The 17,230-nt window shown below is 46.9% G+C and overlaps 1 protein-coding gene and 1 long non-coding RNA gene across 2 annotated transcripts; both read left to right on the top strand.

The window, feature by feature from the left end:
* The first annotated feature begins 2,464 nt into the window (after positions 1–2,464).
* On the top strand, positions 2,465–5,397 carry CHST14 (carbohydrate sulfotransferase 14). The gene has a single exon (XM_015863244.2). The coding sequence runs from the start codon at positions 3,165–3,167 to the stop codon at positions 4,512–4,514; it is 1,350 nt and encodes a 449-aa protein (XP_015718730.1). The 5' UTR covers positions 2,465–3,164; the 3' UTR covers positions 4,515–5,397.
* A 4,046-nt stretch (positions 5,398–9,443) lies between these two features.
* Positions 9,444–15,548, top strand: LOC116653513. Its single transcript, XR_004307538.1, has 2 exons — positions 9,444–9,711; positions 13,108–15,548. It is a non-coding gene; the product is annotated as an uncharacterized LOC116653513 (long non-coding RNA).
* The last annotated feature ends 1,682 nt before the right edge of the window (positions 15,549–17,230 follow it).

A 17,230-nucleotide genomic window follows, 5' to 3' on the forward strand; every position in this document is an offset into this window, starting at 1 on the left:
TTGTATCCACAAGGCTTGGTGTATCAATCTGTACTTCAGGAGCACTGGAAAGGAGTGTTTTGAGATCTTCTCTTGGGAAAAGCGTCTCATGAATAGCAGCACTGTGCTCGTTGTCTTCTCACTTGGTATCATCGCCATCAGGTTTTTTGCCCCACAGCTCCATCCATCCTCACTCCAAGAGTGGGACTGACAGCTACATGATCTCCATATGGATGTGCCCTGAAGTCAAGGAAGAACCCAGCTGGGAGGAAAAGCTGCAGCAAGGAATAGCCTGAATCTCTATGAGAATAGGATCTGCTGGAAAACACCCTGAATGCAGGTGAGTGTGGTCTGAAGATGGTAAGAGTAAGTCTTCACAGTGCTGGAGAGCAGCTCTGCAAGCAGAAAGCTGCTGCCAAAGCTGCTTGTCCCAAAGCTGCAGTGACTTTGAGGGTTTGGTGCCCTCTGCAGTGAGACTGTGCTGAGATCTGAGTACAGAGCAGAGGGGAGATGTGATTTAGTTCTTGGCTGTGCAGCTAGCCCTTGGCATGGGTTATTTCTATAGATAATCATGTATTAATTAGAGCTGGACCCTTGCATGTTTGGGAACTGGGGAATTGAGTTCTGAGAACAAAGTGAGTGGGAAGGGGGAGGGAAAGAGAGAGGTCTTTAGTGATATTAAATTGTCTCCTAATTAGAGCATCCATAAAGCCCGGGGAGCAGCGCAGCACAGGTCCAGGCTCTGCAGCATCTTTGGTCTCTGGGTTGTTTCCATCGTGAGATTTTGATGTTGTCCCATGAAGTTTCTAATGTGACTTGCAGCAGCTTCCAGCCAAGCATACCCACAATAGCTTGTGGTGCTTGCTCTGGTTGCTGCTCTGTGCTGATGGAGGTAATTAATAAGGGGAAATACCCCCTGAGATCTCTTGATGGATAATATGGAGCCGAGGAGCTGCCAGGGAAGCAAGCGTGGTGTTTTTGTGTCCCTTGTTGCTATAGGGATGAGATGGCTTTTCTGTCAGAGCCTCCAGCGAGAGCAGCTAATCCATTTTTAAGAGGAAAGGCTATTTAATAAAGGAAACAATTTAAACCGGATTTGCACAATCTGCTGCGTGGAAGCACCATTTATTCTGCCACTTCCTATTTAATTTTTCTAGCTCTGTGAAGCTCTTTGGAGCTCTCTGCAGAAACAAGCTGCATTTGAAGGGGGCTTTTGGATGCCCAATAATTATTTAAAAGCAAATCTGTTCAGTGATGCTAAACCAAGCCAGCAGCTGATGAATATTTTCCACTATATTGTGTCTTAGGGCACTGGAATACAGTACTAGAAAACAGACGAGCTATTATAATGGGGGGCAAGGTATTGGAGGGAGTTCTGCTTTGAGCTTATAGGTTTCTGTTTATCCAACAATGGAAGTGAGCCCATATGATCCCAGGCTGGGATATAGAGTGCTAGGGGTGTTTTTCCTTTTGCAACCACAGCTCCAAAATCCTCTCTGTGTCAGTACCAGAGAGCAGCTAATGAGTAGGGCTGAGTTAATACCACGCTGTATAATTACAGTCTATAAAAAGGGATTTATATGGCATGTTAGTGCCATTTATTTTACCGTATTCGCTGCTGCTGTGCACACAAATGAGCAAGGATGGGTTTTGTTCTGACCTCCCTGTGAGATGAAAGACCTGCTGGGAGCAGATTTCCTGAAGGGATTGGGAATGCTGGGGCTCATACAACTCTTATATAACACAAAGCGTACTTCTGGTTGGTTGCAGGTATGAATTTACTGTGATTAGAGGCTGATGAACATGTCTCTCTCCTGCACCATTCATAGGGACTTTGGAATTCCTGTGGATGAAGGGCACAATTTAAGAGCAGGCCCCGATTTACCCATATAAAGGAATGACAGCTGGCCTTGGTTAATGCATTGGGCATGCTGTAAAGCCTGTGTGTTTTCCCAGGCTCTCACAGTGGGAGTGGATTGAGAAGGTTGCTCTGTGCAGTTAAATATGGGGGACAAACAGGCTGAGTTACAGGATATGTGTGTTTTTATGGTGTCTGGATGTCTTTTTTTTTAATGTGAAAAAAAAAGCAAAGGAACGGGCTCTTATTTCAGGCAGCACTGAATGTTGTTTCTTAATGCAATGCTCTGCGTGCTCCAGCAAGCTCCACTGATAACATCAGTTAGCTGTGGCTTGTCAGTATGTGCCAGCTGGGTGGTGAGGCTGCAGGAATAGCTACCTGCAGTGGAGAAGCAGAAGGGGGCGGGATGGATCTCTGACATATCCCCTCCTCGGTTATGATATGATCTATAGGTCACATCCACCCCAGGCTTGATGGGGCTGTGAGCAACCTGGTCTAGAAGGAGGTGTCCCTGCCTACAGCGGGGGGGGTTGCAACTAGATGATCTTAAAGGGTCCTAATCCAAACCATTCTATATCACAGGTGGATAGAAACAAAGGAAAACAAGCTATGCCAGCCCAGCCTACCTTCTAAGCAATAGAAGTTGCCCTTGGTTGCATTGGAAATAGCATTTAGTGCCTTTACCAGAGTTAAATGTCATTAGTCTTCTTGCTTTCCAGTCGGGGCTGATTTGTGTCTCTGTGCCACAGGTAACTCACAGTGACACAGCTTTGGTTTATGCTGGAATTGAGATCAGAATTGAGATCCCTTGGACTGAAGTCACATCAGGAACCTTGATAACATTGCAGATAGTGCAGGTTTATTTTTGCCCCTTGGATTGCAGTGTGGAATAGATGGTATCTCCCAGAAGCCACTGCTATATTTACAAGGAGATAAAGCTCAAATGTAAAAATAATCTAGCTTCAGGCTCTCGCGCTTCGCTACCAAATGCTTTGTCTGCCTTGGCCGACAAAATGCTCTTGGCTTCTGATCAAAGAGAACTAAGTGGAAGCTGCTTTCTCTTGATGTTAAGAGAGCTTTTGACAGAGGAGAGTCCCTGGAAGCTTTGCTAAGCAGTGCAAGCCTGGTGGTGTGCTCTGAAAGCACAGAGTGAGGGAAACCACGCTGAACAACGCACCTATGGTGTGATTTCTCCTCCAGAAAGGGCTGTATTTAGAGCAGCTACAATGATGCAGCCTCTGCTGTTACCTGCTGTTAGGGCTGCCCCTATGGCATAACAATTAATGGACTCGTAGCATCATCAAGGTTAGGAAAGACCTCCAAGACGATGGAGTCTATCCTAACCCCGCCACGTCCTTCAGTGCCATATCTCCGTGGACCAGCAGGCTGTTCTAATGAGAGGAAGCACCTACATCCATCCGACAGGGGAAGGGGAGGGAGCGGGGCGGGGACGCTGCGAAATGGCCGCCGGCCCCCAGCCCGCCCCTCCGGCCGTCACTGCCGGCCGCTGCTCCGCCTCGCTCCGCTTCCCCATCGCCGCCGGCCGTCCCCCCATCCCCGGCATGCGGAACGGCGGCGGCTGAGGCCCGGAGCCTCCGAGGCCATGTCCCCTCGGGCCGCCTTCCCCGGGGAGGTGCGGCGGGCGGCCGCTTCGGCGTGCAGCCGGTCCCGGCTGCGGAGCGGCAGCACGGTGCTGCTGCCGTCCATGCTGATGTTCGGCGTCATCCTGGCCTCCAGCGGGCTGCTCTTGATGATCGAGAAGGGCATCCTGGCCGACGTGAAGCCGCTCCCGTTGCATCCGGCGGCCGGGGAGGTTTCCCGACGGGTAGAGACGAGGGGAGGAGATCTGGAGCGCGATGTGCTGCGGGACATCCGCAACCGCACCATCCGCTCGGTGTGCGGACAGCCAGCCATGCCACGCAGCGTATGGGAGCTGCCGGCCGGGCAGCGGAGGACGGTCCTCCGTCACCTCCTAGTGAGCGATAAGTACCGCTTCCTCTATTGCTACGTGCCCAAAGTAGCCTGTTCTAATTGGAAGCGCATCCTAAAGGTGCTGGACGGGGCGCTGGAGAGCGTCGACGTCAAGATGAAGATGGACCATAAGAGTGACTTGGTGTTCTTAGGGGACATGACACCAGAAGAGATCAACTACCGCTTAAAGAACTACTACAAGTTTATCTTCGTGAGGAACCCGACCGAGAGGCTGTTATCAGCCTACAGGAACAAGTTTGGGGAGATCAAGGAGTACCAGCAGAAATACGGGGTGGAGATAGTCAGGAGGTATCGGAAGAATGGGGGGAAGTCGGCAGGAGATGACGTGACCTTCTCTGAGTTCCTCCGCTACTTGCTGGACGAGGAGGTGGAGAGGATGAACGAGCACTGGATGCCCATCTACAACCTGTGCCAGCCCTGCGCCGTGCGCTACGACTTCATTGGCTCCTACGAGCGGCTGAACGAGGACGCCAACCACGTCCTGGAGGAGGTTCAGGCTCCATCCTTCATCCGCTTCCCAGAGAGGCAGTCGTGGTACAAACCCGTGACGGCAGAAACGCTCCATTACTACCTGTGCAACACCCAGCGCAGGCTGATCAAAGAGCTGCTCCCAAAGTACATCCTGGATTTCACTCTCTTCGCCTATCCCCTTCCAAACATCACCAGTGAGTTCTGCAGGCAGTGAGCTGTTTAGTTTAGCTAAGACAGCGGTCAGGTTCTGCCACAGGGCAGGGGAACTTCAGGTTGGATACCCAGGGACATTTCTCCTCCAAAGGAGTGGTCAGGAGCTGGAACTGGCTGCTTAGGGAGGTGGTGGAGTCACCGGCCCTAGAAGCATCCAAGAAACATTTAGATCTTGACGTGGTTAATGGGAAAATACTAGTGGTAGGTGGACAGTTGCTCTAGGATGAACTTGAAGGTCTTTTCCAGCCTTGGTGATTCAGTGATTCTATGCATAATTTTCATAATTCTAAAGCACTCTTCGTATCCTTTTATATATTGCCTTTTCTACTAGGATGCTTTTTGTATCGTTCCAGTTCAAAGATGTCCGTACGCCGCTGACTCGAGCACAACAGCTTTTGTAAATCTATTTTTGCTGCAGATTCTTTTTTATGGCGCGGCACAGGAAACTTCCATAAGGAAATGGAGAAGTAGCCATATTTTAAGTCTTCTTCTTCCCTTTGTCATATCTTCAGTACTACGTGGTGCACAGCTGGATCTCTCATCATCTAGTTGCCAGTGCACTGAAAGTTAGCGCTGTTAAATGCGGTCCTAACTTAGACAGGAGGTGTTTTATCGGGTAGAAAGGGCTTTAAACTTGGACCTAATTGTAAAGACTGTGGCAGCTCACAGCCTCGGTCGGTGCCTTTGTGCCCACGTGCATTGCAAACCACCGTGGAGGATCTCCAGCCATGTTTGAAACAGCAGTTTAGTTCTCCTTATTCTGGGTGTGCACACCGTTTGTATTTAATTATGACTGCTGAGTTTTAAGTGTTTTTTGGAGGTACTGGGGAGTGCTCTGGGGGGCTGTGTCCTCCTTTTTAATAAAGTTTGTTTTTTTATATGAATGAGTCTGTTTTGTGCTTTTCCTTCAATGTTAATCTTTTATTTTCTCAGCATAGAAGTATAACAAATAGGCAATTCCTGCCTCAGAAGGAAACTCATCCAATCCAAAGGGTGAAACAGTTCTATGACACAAGCAATGAGGTGAAAAGCAGCAGCAGAATAGGCCTCTAATTGCTGTGGAGTTGGAAGATGGATTGCAGCAGGAACTCCCAAAATGGTGGAAGGAAAGTGAAGGGATTTCTGTCTTTTGATTAATAAAAGCTTGCTGAAATTGAAGGAGAGTGTGGAGACACATCCAAGTGAACTCAAGGTGGAGGGATGGAAAATCCTGTCCAGGGCAATTGGCCTCAGTAAATGAATAGGTTTATTCCTGGTGAAACTGCCACTCCCTCCTCAAGTTAATTCAGTCTGACCTTCAGGTCTGTCTTAGTAGGAGTATGTTGGTTGGACTTTGGTGTCTTTGTGAGGCTGAGGGAATATTTCCTGCTTGTTCAGCAGCTGGGCTTTTGATTAAAAGCTTATTTATCAGTAATTTTAAAGATTGGGGCTGTTTGTTTATCTGCTGCACTTTCTGTTCCCCCTATTCATATTTTTACTCTCTTTTCTCCTTAATCTAATGTGTTGCATTCACAAGGCTCAGCTTTTCATGGACTCTTCCCTTATGCCTTTATGTCATTAATTTCCTTTTTAAAGAAGAGCAGACAAGATAAAGATAAAAGTAATTGTCTTTTCAGTCTCTTTATTCTGCTGGGTGACTACAACCTGATTGGACTCTGGTGATTCTTGGAGCTGCCGATCCAGTCCTGACTCTGTAAGTCTTCAAGAACCATGGGCACGTGGTGCTCAGAGATGGAATGGTGGGTGGGGATGGGTTCAGGTTGGACTTGATGATCTTAGAGGTCTTTTCTTATGGTTCTATGATTCTATTTAGGGATGTGGTGAGTGGGTGTGGTGGTGATGGGTTGACTGTTGGGCTTGATGGCCTTTAGAGGTCTTCTCCAACCTTAACAATTCTATGGTTTATACCAGACTTGTGAGAAGAATGCTGGAAGGAAAAAGACCCAGCAGCAAGGAATCCACATGTTGCAAAGCTAATGACCAGCTTCCCAAACTGCTGTAGCTCACCCATTGCCAGGTCTCATCTTTGCTATTGCTCTCTCAGACTGGAGGCCTTAGCGTAGCTAAAGCTGTTTGTTTGCTAAAGCTCAAGGACTTCACATCAGGCAGAAGATACGACTTTGGCCCCAGTGACCTGGGGAGGATGCAACAAGCTCTGCAGTGCCAGCACTGCTGACAGGGAGCACTCATTGAGCCAAACGAGTGGCAGATGCAGCCTGGGCACTTTGTATTTCTAAACCAACTGCATTGCAGCCGGCCACTTGCAAAAGAAAAGGGTTTTATGTGTATTCCCTCTGGTTGCTGCAGCTGAGCTCCAGTGCACACGTCAGATTTTTTTCCTCTTTCCTGTGGGCTTTTATTCCTGTTGCTTTTGCAGTAATAAATAACTTCCTTGGCAGGCTCTGGTAGTGAAATAAGTGCACGAATACTGCCAGCCTCCTTGCTGGCTGCTAGCCATAAGCTTGTGTCTAACAGGAATAAAGCTGCAAGTTCTTGCTTCAGTGTCTGCACAAGGCAGAAAATCAGATTTACTTCTTCTCTTTGTTTTCATTCATTATTAGTAATAATAATAATAATATGAGGCTGAGATCTATTCTGGCCTCATAGTAATATTCAGAATCCTCAGTTCTGCCTATTAGTTGTGTGTCTCATTTCTAGGAATCCAAGTTCTACTGAAAGAGCTGCTCATAATCAGATTCCCATGTTGATACAGAAGCTCCCATCTATGATCTCATGGACTTTTGGAGGGGCTCTCCTTAATGCTGGAAGGAAGGCATCAAAATGCTAATGGAAAGGAGAGGATCTCAGCTCTGGGAAGGAGAAATGTCCCACACTAATGGCAAAGACAGGATAGGGGATTCACATTGCATGCAGAATCCTGTACGCTCCAGGTTAGTTGCCTTACATTGCTTCTTTTGGGCCATCTCCTGCTGACATAGAAGCCTCGCAGCAAGAAATTAAGGGTATTTTTGTTAAAATTAATAAATAAATCAATCCCACTGGTTGTAATCATGCCCGCCTTTCCTTCACAGCCAGTCCTGATGGCCTGCTGAGCATTGTTGATTAGCGTTTGGGTTTCAGTGGCCAGATGAGACAATTAGGAAAGAGCAGAAGTGTAAGAGCTCTGCCTTTCTCCCTACTAAATGGCAGAAGCAGAGTGTTTAATGGGGATGAGTGGATGGGTCTGTGCATGGGGATGGCTGGCTCTGAGCTGTGAGCAGTCCCGGCTGGATGCTGGAGGAGTGCCTGCCTTCCCAGCTCTTAATGAGCTCCTTGCTCGCAGCAGGAGGTATCAGTGCAGCCCCATGGAAGGCTCTTGGTTAGGATTGCATCACGTCCCGTAGCGAAGGGCTTTTAATCAGCATTGGAAAGGGATTTGGAGAAGCAGTGTTGGGCAGGTCAGGCGTGGGGCAGCGCAGGGACTGGGTCTGATTCAACTCCTCAGAGAAGAATTCTTTGGATTTCCTTCCAATCCTTCCAATAAAATGGCTCCAGGGCAGATTTTGGCCAAGAGCTCTGCTGATGGATGAGCCATTTTGTTGAGAAACAAGACCGACTTCAGCAGCTGCTCGCTCCAGCAGCTACAACCCTGATGTAGACACATGGAAGGGATTTGAGAGCAAAGACGTCGTTTTTATGACTTTGCTTTCCTGAATGGAGTCCTGGTTTTGCTGAATGAAACAAGCAGGTCCCATGCTCTGAAGCCGTGCATTAACACAGCTCTCAATGGGAATGACCCAACCCTTCCAGCTCCCAGCGGGAGGCTGCGCGAGGTAGGATGTGCTGGTACAGCCTTCTCTAAAAGCAAACAAAAAGGGGTTAAACAACAACGACAGAGGGAGGAATATTTCCCCAGGAAGCATTTTGTAGGGTCGATCCCTTGCAGTGGCTCTCAGCCCACCTCCTTAACTCCTGGCTTTTCTCATCTCATACCAGAGAATGAGACAGGACAGGGATGTTTTCCATTCCTTCCAACCTCCCCGGCACTGCCAGTGCATGCTTTCTATTACAGCTCCATTCAGTAAATGCAACCATGGCGTCACAGGCTATTAAAAAGAATAATAGAGGAAGAACCGTGGGAAAAGGGCTGTCATATTTCCAGTTCTCCTAGTGAGAGAGAGCTGAGCCAGGCAGCAGTAAACCCTGAGCACTTCCCTTGTGCTTTCTCTTGTCGTACCGTCACATCCCTGTCTGCAGGCTGGTTTTTATGGCTTAATCCCAGAGTGTTTTGCTCCTTTTTCTCATTGCAACCCAGAGACCTCCATCAGCAGATTGAGCAGCTGCTCAGCACTGTGTGACTCCAGAGCCTCCAAATCCTCTCTTTCTCCCCAGACCAGAGCCCATAAATCAGTGCAGCTCAATCCCAGCCCCTCTGCCCTACTGCTGGTGGATTTGGGGGCTTCATCATCAGTTGCTTTGGCCCCAAATCTCCTCTCACCCTTAGACTGGCTGGTAGAGCTCATAAGTTGGGAGTGCTGGAAAGCTGGAGCAGACCCCAAAGTCTTCCCATAGAGTTTTGCCAGAGCATGAGCAGGAACGTAAGGCAGCCCAGGTTCTTCTGGCAGTAAATAAGCTCTGTTCCTATGAGGGTGCAGAAGGCACGGGGTGATGACACTCAATATTTGCGTATGTATTTTGTCTGCAGGGCAATGGGGAAAAGGATTAAACAAAAAGAGTGAATCAATTGATATAGCAGGAAAAAATATTTGGCAACTGAAGTGAAGCAGCGCTTGGGGCTATTTGCATCTGACTGAGCGTGGGCTTCAAACACACACCAGCAGCCCCAGTGCTTGGCAGCTGCCAGGATAAACAAGAGGCTTTGCACAAAGGGGTGATGTCTGCCCGTGCATGAGAGGCAGCAGTTCTATCCTACTGTTGTATGGCATCTGTGTGAAAAGCAGTGGATGAAAGCATGTGAGAGATAGCATAGGAGAGGTGATGGCCTTCATTAGCACTGGTGGGGGGTCCCGGTTGGATATCAGAGAGTATTTCTTAAGGCCATCACATCTCATCCTACAGTAACTGCCATCAGCATGTGATTCTGGGTCCTTTCAGCCAAGTTCTGCCTCTCCTGATGAGGATGTTGAGTCTGGAAAGCTGGAACATGCAAAGGGCAGCAGCGATATGAATGGCCACCATCACAACCTCACTGAGCTGCTGTTTCATAGGCTTGATTAAGATGACTGAATTATAAATGGGTGAGTAAAGCATAAATCGCTAAATAGGAGGATGATGGGCTCTGCTTTTCTGCCAGCAAAGGAGCAGAATTGATTTAGAACTCAGGAGCACTTTGGGGACCGCCAACCTGTTGGTAGCAGGGAGGTGGGGATGCTGGGGGGCAGCTGTGAAAACATCTGTTTCATTGCAAAAAAACAAGCTCTTTGTGTTAGGCAGGAGGGCGTATTTGTGTTGCTTTTCCCTGCTGTGTGTTCACAAAGAGATACAGGAGCTGAGAGCGAATTTGGCAGCAGTTGCAGTGCTGCGATGGGATAAAACCCCGGGTTTTCTGCCCCTCTTAAGCTCCCATTTCTCAGCATTAACACTCCCTCCTTATATCTCTGTGATATTTGAGCTACGCCCTGGAGTTTCCCATACCCAGGCTCTTCCCTGGGGCAAATCTCTGCCCCCCCACCCCCAGGTCTCTGCAATGGGGTTAATGGGATGTGAAGAGATGGGGACAGGAGTACCAGCTGCTCCTTCCCTTCCACATGGCCCCCATAGGGCTCAACAGCATTTCCCACCCTGCAGCCATGGCTGGCAGGAAGCAATCTGGCACACAACATGTTAAGAGGAGACTGATGTCTTAGAGCCACTGAACCATTTAATTGCCAATAATACTTCCCATGTGTAAATAATTATCGAGACCCAGAAAACGGTGTTGTCTTCTGTGAGCTGGCATCCCATTTCCCTTTATTCTGGCGCTGAAGCATGTTGGACAGCATTGGCACGTTGCTGCTTATAAAACATTTTGTGAGACCACCCAGCAGCTAAAATTCACCCTTACACTTATGTGTGCTCTGTAGGTTAAGCATTGCATTACCCATCTTCTGAAAGAGACCACGTTGACTTCATGGGCTTCTTCATGTTGACTTCTTCGTGGTTGGATTTTTAGGTGGTCCTTTGTGGGTCCAGGAGTTGGATTCAGTGATCCTTATGGGGTCCTTCCAACTTGGGATGTTCTATGATTCTATAGGCTTTCAAGGTAGCGTGTGGCAAGTTGATGGGGTAACTAGCATAAGGGCTGATGGGGGCTGGATAATATCCACACTGCTATATTTGGCATCCTGAAATTGCCCTGATACCCTACTTGGACAATATTTCTTTCATAAGAAAGGGACCCCAAATCCCTATTCCCATCTCAGAAGGAGCAACTTCAACCCAGCAGTTTGGCATTTCCCAGGGGCTTAGGGGGTTCCTATAGCAACAGAGCACTGCTTGTGGTAGCTCTTACCTTTATGGCAACAAAAGAGCGCTCGTGCTCATTTACTGAAATTAGTGCCAGTCACCCTGCACAGTGCGTGTTGTCAGCATGGTTATACTAATCAGCAGCCAGTACACAAGATGAGACAAAATGGGCTGAAACCATTTCCCCCTGCCTGTGCTCACGACTGGGGGATGCATGGGGTGGGATCTGCCCTCAAAACATTGCTTCCATATACAACAGAACAGGGTAGCAGGGTGATTCCATCCCCACTCTGATAAAAGCCTTTGCTTGTCACTCTTCAGAATGTTAAAACCTCAATGGAAGTGATGCCTGAGCTGTGGGCTTTAGGGGCAGATCCCAGCCTTGCTCCATCCTTTGTTTGTGACCCAGGATACCCAATGTGTTGGGTGATGGCAATGCAGATTGCTGGGAACAGGACTTGGTCACCAGCTCAAGGGAAAATGCAGAATTAAGTTTGTTAAATGCCAGCTTTTTCTTGGAGAGGATTTGGTAACTGTGAAGGATAACAAAGGAGCTTCTCACCATCTGCTATGGGAGCTGAATGAAGGGTAAACAGGGGCTTAAGAAATCATCATTCATTTGCCACAGCAAGTCCTTGCTGTGCTTAGAGAAATTAAAATGTGAGCTCTCAAATTCATCCTGCACGGAGCTCAGGAGCAGAAGGTATCAGGGGAATGCACAATGGGATGGAACTGGATCCACTCATAAATCACTCCCAGTAATTCACCACTGCTGAAGGATCTGACAGGTCATGGAGTGGAGGCACTAAGTGTGCCTGATCCAATGGGATCCAGGGCATCCCCCCATCTCCCTTTTGGTGTAGAGGGGGGGAAGTGGGGTTTGGCTGGTCTCAGCTCAGCAATAACACAAGGTGATATCTGACAGTGTTTGTGCCCTTTAGAAATTGTCACCTCTTGTGCTGCCAGTGGGGAGCTCGCTTTCAGCCCTATTTACCATTGCAGGCTCATGACTGTGAGTTAAACAGATATAAGCTTGAGTTAAGCAAAATAATTACCGGAGTTCTTCAGAAATAGGGCTTATAATCCCTAGCAGAAGCAGCGGGGGTGGGATGGAGCAAAACCACGTAGAAAGGCAGCAGTAAAAGTGAGCTGTTTGTTGTATTACTTTCTCTGGCGTAAAAACAAGGTGAATATTGAGATGCTGAGATGCTCCCTGACTCAGATGGAGCTGGATACCCGAGGATTTTGGAGGACACCAAGAGCTCTTTGCACTCTGAGTGCAAAATGTGGAAATGCCAAGACCAGAGTTTCTACTGTTGAGCTATTTGATGACATTGCTCCAGCAGATCAGCATTGTGGGGTACAGAAGGGCAATCTTCATGCTCTTAGGGTAGTATCTTCCACAGGTTTAGCTCAACATTAAGGATTCGCCAAAGACAAGCTGCTCTTGGTGGACTCACTGTGCCATCTCAGGGCTGTTAGCCCCTGCCAGAAATAGACTTGACATTAGTTCTAGACAGAAGGCAGCAAGAGGCAATGTGGTTAAATGTGAAAATGCTTCCCTCCTATTTGGCTCCATTATCTGTTCAACTTTCGGATGGGAAGAAATGGGAGATTTCTTAGCAAATTGGCTTCAAAACCATGAACTGGGACAAGCCAGGAGGGGAAAAGGCTCCTATAGTGCAAATTCTTTAGTTTTGGCCTGTCTGCTATAGCCTGTTGTTGTCCTGGAGCCAGCCTTTGCCTGGATTCATCAGTTATGAACAGCCATGGGTGATGCTGTGTTTGGTGTAGCTGGTTTATGACCATCTCTTGGATGATTAAAACAGGAACAATGAGTCATTAAGGTTTGTATGTGGTTGTATCTGGTCGTCCCATGCATTGTCTGTCCCAGTATTTCAAGGTCCCCTTTCCTTCCCAGCTGTTATCTGGTGGCTTTACTGGGGCACTGGGCCCCACTGGGAGTTGCTATTATGGTTTAGTTCTTGCTCTGTTGGTGTTTAACACACATGAACTCCTAAACTGGTGGTTCCCAAAGGAACATTTGAGCAGTTATGTGGCAGCTAAGGGAAGGAAAAAAGCAGAGTTAGCATCTTTTGAGCAGGATCACTTTTCTTCTGCATCCTGTACCAAAATGAATGAGTCATAGTTGTTTTTTTTTTTTTCTGCTTTGTTTTGTTTTCCCACAGGGTAAATGACTCCTGATTCCTGTAGAAGAAGCACTCAGGTCTGCCAAGTCCCATAGGCTCCAGTAGGGAACAAATTGCTGGAAGAGGAGCTTGACAGCCTGAAACAGTTCCACGCCAATTTGGCTGATGATGTCAAGTTAAATTGAAATGGGGCCAGCTGCCTTCGTTACGGGGTGATCTCCTGGAAGCTTCAACCCTTTCACTGCCTGAACCTCCTGCTTAGGACCTTCAAAGAGTGCAAAGGACCATAAAGAGAAGCAAGGAGTTATTGTTTAGAGGTCTCACTTCCCTCTTTACCTGTACTGGATGCTGTTTCCAAGTTGAAATGTATTGGGGAAAAGATATTGCAAAATCAGTGTATTGCTCATAGCATCTAGGACCGGACCACTGAGAATTAAGGTTGGCCATGTTCATCCTTGCCTAACCAGCATCACAGGAGGTGATTCATCTTTAGTTGGAAGCCATTATTCCTGATTTCAGTAGAAATTTCTCACCTCCACTATTCCCGGTGCTGCAGGAACAAGTAAACCTCTGGGAGTCTGGCTGCACCCATGTTAACCAGAGAGATACTTTGAGCCAGAACAAAATGTGGACAGTCCACATTCATGTTGAGCAAAATTATCAGAGCATCTCGTTAGCCCTCCCACCTTTTCCCCATCCTTAACTGCTTCTCATACAGGCTGAAGTGTGAAGGGCTGTCTTGCTTCTCCACTTCTTCTGGGACTTTAGTATCACTAGGAAATGTATGGCATTTTCTTTTAGGTCTTTGGGTTCCAGCCCAAGCTGAAGAGACAGGAGAGATGGAGGTGTACATGGGTATCTGCTGCCCTTCTGGGGCATCTCATCACTTCAAAGTGTGCACACACTGCTTCAACCATCCCATTGCCTCACTGTCTCAGTGCCTTCTGACCTCCTGCCTGAACACCAGTTCTCCCACTGTTGTTAATGGGGGGCAAAGTGAGGTTGCTATTGCAGACACTGGTTTTGAGTGAAGGAGAAAGGTGATACTTCAACCTGGGCCCCAAAATGTTCCAATGACCCCCTCTGTCCTCCAAACCTTCTATGACTTTTCCTAATTCCCTCGTTACTTTTTGCCTCCAGCTGTGGCTGGAAGTTCTCTTGTTCCCGATGTGATTCCCAATGAACCAGGAAAAGATAATAAGAAAACAAACCAACATTTGCTATGCCCAGTTCCTCCATGACCAAAATTTATCTGATGACCACAGTTGAGCAGAGGAGGATTCTCTTTTAATGGCTGTCAATTGCAATCACCGCTGATGACATCAAGACAGAATGAAGATAGCAAGGTAAAAAGGAATGGAAAATTATCAGGCTAATTTTATTTGCTTTGACTGATTGGAAGACAAAGGAGGAAATTTCCAAGAGGAGATTCAGTAGATATGAAAAAGGAATCGTCAGTCTTTCATGTACCTTTATAAATAATGCTCCATCTCGATTTATTTTGAAAGGAAGGGGAAAGCATTTCATCATTTGCTGCTGTGGGAGAAGACTGAATGGTTTCTCAAGTAATGGCAGTAATACCTTGCATGTATGCAAGCTCTTTGAAATGACAATATTCCAAGTGCTTTCTAAAGAGTGGTGCTGTAACAAATAGTATCTTCCTCTTCCAAAAGAGGCTGCACTGGAGGAAAAGGGGTGGGGTGGTCCTTGGAGATGCCCTCAAAGAACTGGGTCTGGGTTGCGTCAACATCCTGGACACTCGACAGTAAGGAAGAAGCTACCCTGTCAGTACAGATGGAGAGGAGGTTGAGGGTGAGTAAGAAGGACAAGAACAGATAAGCTCAAAATAGCCTGGACTATCAAAATCACAAGCTATAATCAATTTAAAGAGGATCACATAAGGCAAAGGGACATGGCAATCCATGTAACCACAGAATTACCAGTTTCCAAGTCAACTGAAACCAAGTGGTCTTGAGTGCTCCTGGGCCATATTATCGCAGACCAAAGTGCTGTAGACCACCAAATCTCAACAAAGAAGATAATCAGGTCTTTAGACACCTGTATTTATATGATGTGTTGGGAAAGGCTGTGAGAGTTTCAGCCCAAGGAGCTTTTGTTTGAGGTCCCATCCTGCCAGCATCAAAACATCTTGGGGATGTTTTGAGGACAACCTCAGAAATCAAAAATTCCTTCCTCGGCTGAAAAACAAATCACCTGTTACCTAATCTTGACAGTTAAAAAGGCATTAAAAAGGCAGAAATGGAAATTGTTTGTGGCTCAGATGCATGCAATGAAGAATCAATTGGACATCTGCAATGTGCACAGACCCCAACCTGGGCCTCTTCATTAGTTGAACCTGGTAAAACATTTCAGCAACATGTGGATGGTTGTAGAGGGCTGCTGTTGAACCTTTGTCCCAAAGGTTATACCCTGCATTCAAGACTCTCATACTAATTAAAAATAAACCTCTTAGCTGTCTATATTTTGGATAATTCACCATCTTCAGCTCCTGGCAACAGGAAGGATAATGGCGGGTTGTTGCTGGGACCAAGAGCAATACCAAGCTGGCAAAAGCATTGGGTTCTGAGCCATATTTCAGCTGACAAAAGAGGTTTCAAGGAGAAAACAAGCTTATGCAGAATATCCAGCAAAAATCTTCATTACAGAGAGTGGTTCAATAAAGTTACCCCATTTATAGCTGCCAGTTCCTGGTAGAGCAAGCGAAGAGGATCTTGTTGAGGAAAGCAGCACAGAGTCATCCTTCAAACATATTTTATCTAATTTACTTTCATTAAGTGAGCGAATTGTGTTCTTATTTATTCGAACCAATTCCTTTAAATCAGAGGCTGTGATGACTGGATTTGTGGAGTGATTCTGAATGTATTCTCAGAAGACACTCAGGTTTTAGCTCATCCTTACAAAACAGTGCTTTCCCATTTCCTGCATGTAATTCTGGGAGATGAACAAAACATCCCAGAGAGGAGGGAGAGATTGAAAGGGGGGAGAATGAGAGTAAGGAGAAGCAGACCTGCTGTGGGCCACCCCATGGGTGGTGAGGCTCCCCTTTCAAAGCTGCCCTCCTCTACACCTTTAAAACCCTTAATCTAAAGCTGAGAGGAAAAAAATAATGACAAAGGAGCTAATGAGGACAGTTTGATGGTTCGGGGAGTTTTAATTAAGAGTGAGGTAATAGAGCTTGTGATGGGAGGAAATTAAGAAAGAAAGGATTGATGCTGGGTAACAGACTGTGATTTCCTATGGTACCATTGGTTGGAGGGAGGACTGATAGCCCAAGGCAAGATGCAAAAATGCCATCCTTTTAGGTCAATTAAGCTAAGTGGAACAAAATAGTGGGAAGTGCAGATGAACTCTGTGGGAAAGAGGAGCTGTGATACTGCCCCATTCTTTCCATTTAATAGACTCAGAGACACAACCTCAACCTTGTCTGTTTGCTGCTTGAATCTATCAAATCTGCCCATTCAGTAAGTGCCTCTAATTCAACCCTTAGCAGATCAAACCTATGCCACTGACACACAAAAGTCATCATTCCTACCCATTCCCACAATCCCACCTCTGTAGGAAATCCTTCTGTTCCTTAGCCCCTTCCTCCTGGGTCTTTGCACATTGCTGAACCAGAACCTACATCTGCTCTCATTGCTGGTCTTGCTCCTTTTTTTGTGTTTCTATCCTGTTGTGTTCAAGGGAAACATAATTGAAATCACTGGGTCAGCAGCAGCTACAGCGTGTCCCAGCTGTGTCTCCCCTTCCAGCTGGCTAGGAGTTAAAGAGGGAGAAGTCCCTACAGCTTTCCAGAGCAATAGGATAAGGAAACAAGAGCTGATGCTGGACTGAATTTGCTTATTTAAGACTTCACATTGCATGCGTTCTCATTTTTTTTTGGTTTCTCTTCCCTGCATCTTTAGCCAAAGGTCAAAAAGATTTGCCTTATGGCTTTTGTTTGCTGTGAGACTAAGCAGGAGGAGAACCTTCCTTGTAAAGCCCTGAGCACTTTTCAACACCACGCACTGATAATATTCTCCAGACCACTTCATCCCACAGGGGAAAATAATCTGTGTAATGTCTGGAAAAGCTTCATCCGGCCTCAAAACACGTGCAACAGCAAGAGCAGTTGGCATCCCTCTCAGAATGGCATCCCTCTTTG

Source organism: Coturnix japonica, chromosome 5 (genome assembly GCF_001577835.2).
Source record: "Coturnix japonica isolate 7356 chromosome 5, Coturnix japonica 2.1, whole genome shotgun sequence".
In the NCBI taxonomy this organism is placed as follows: domain Eukaryota; kingdom Metazoa; phylum Chordata; class Aves; order Galliformes; family Phasianidae; genus Coturnix; species Coturnix japonica.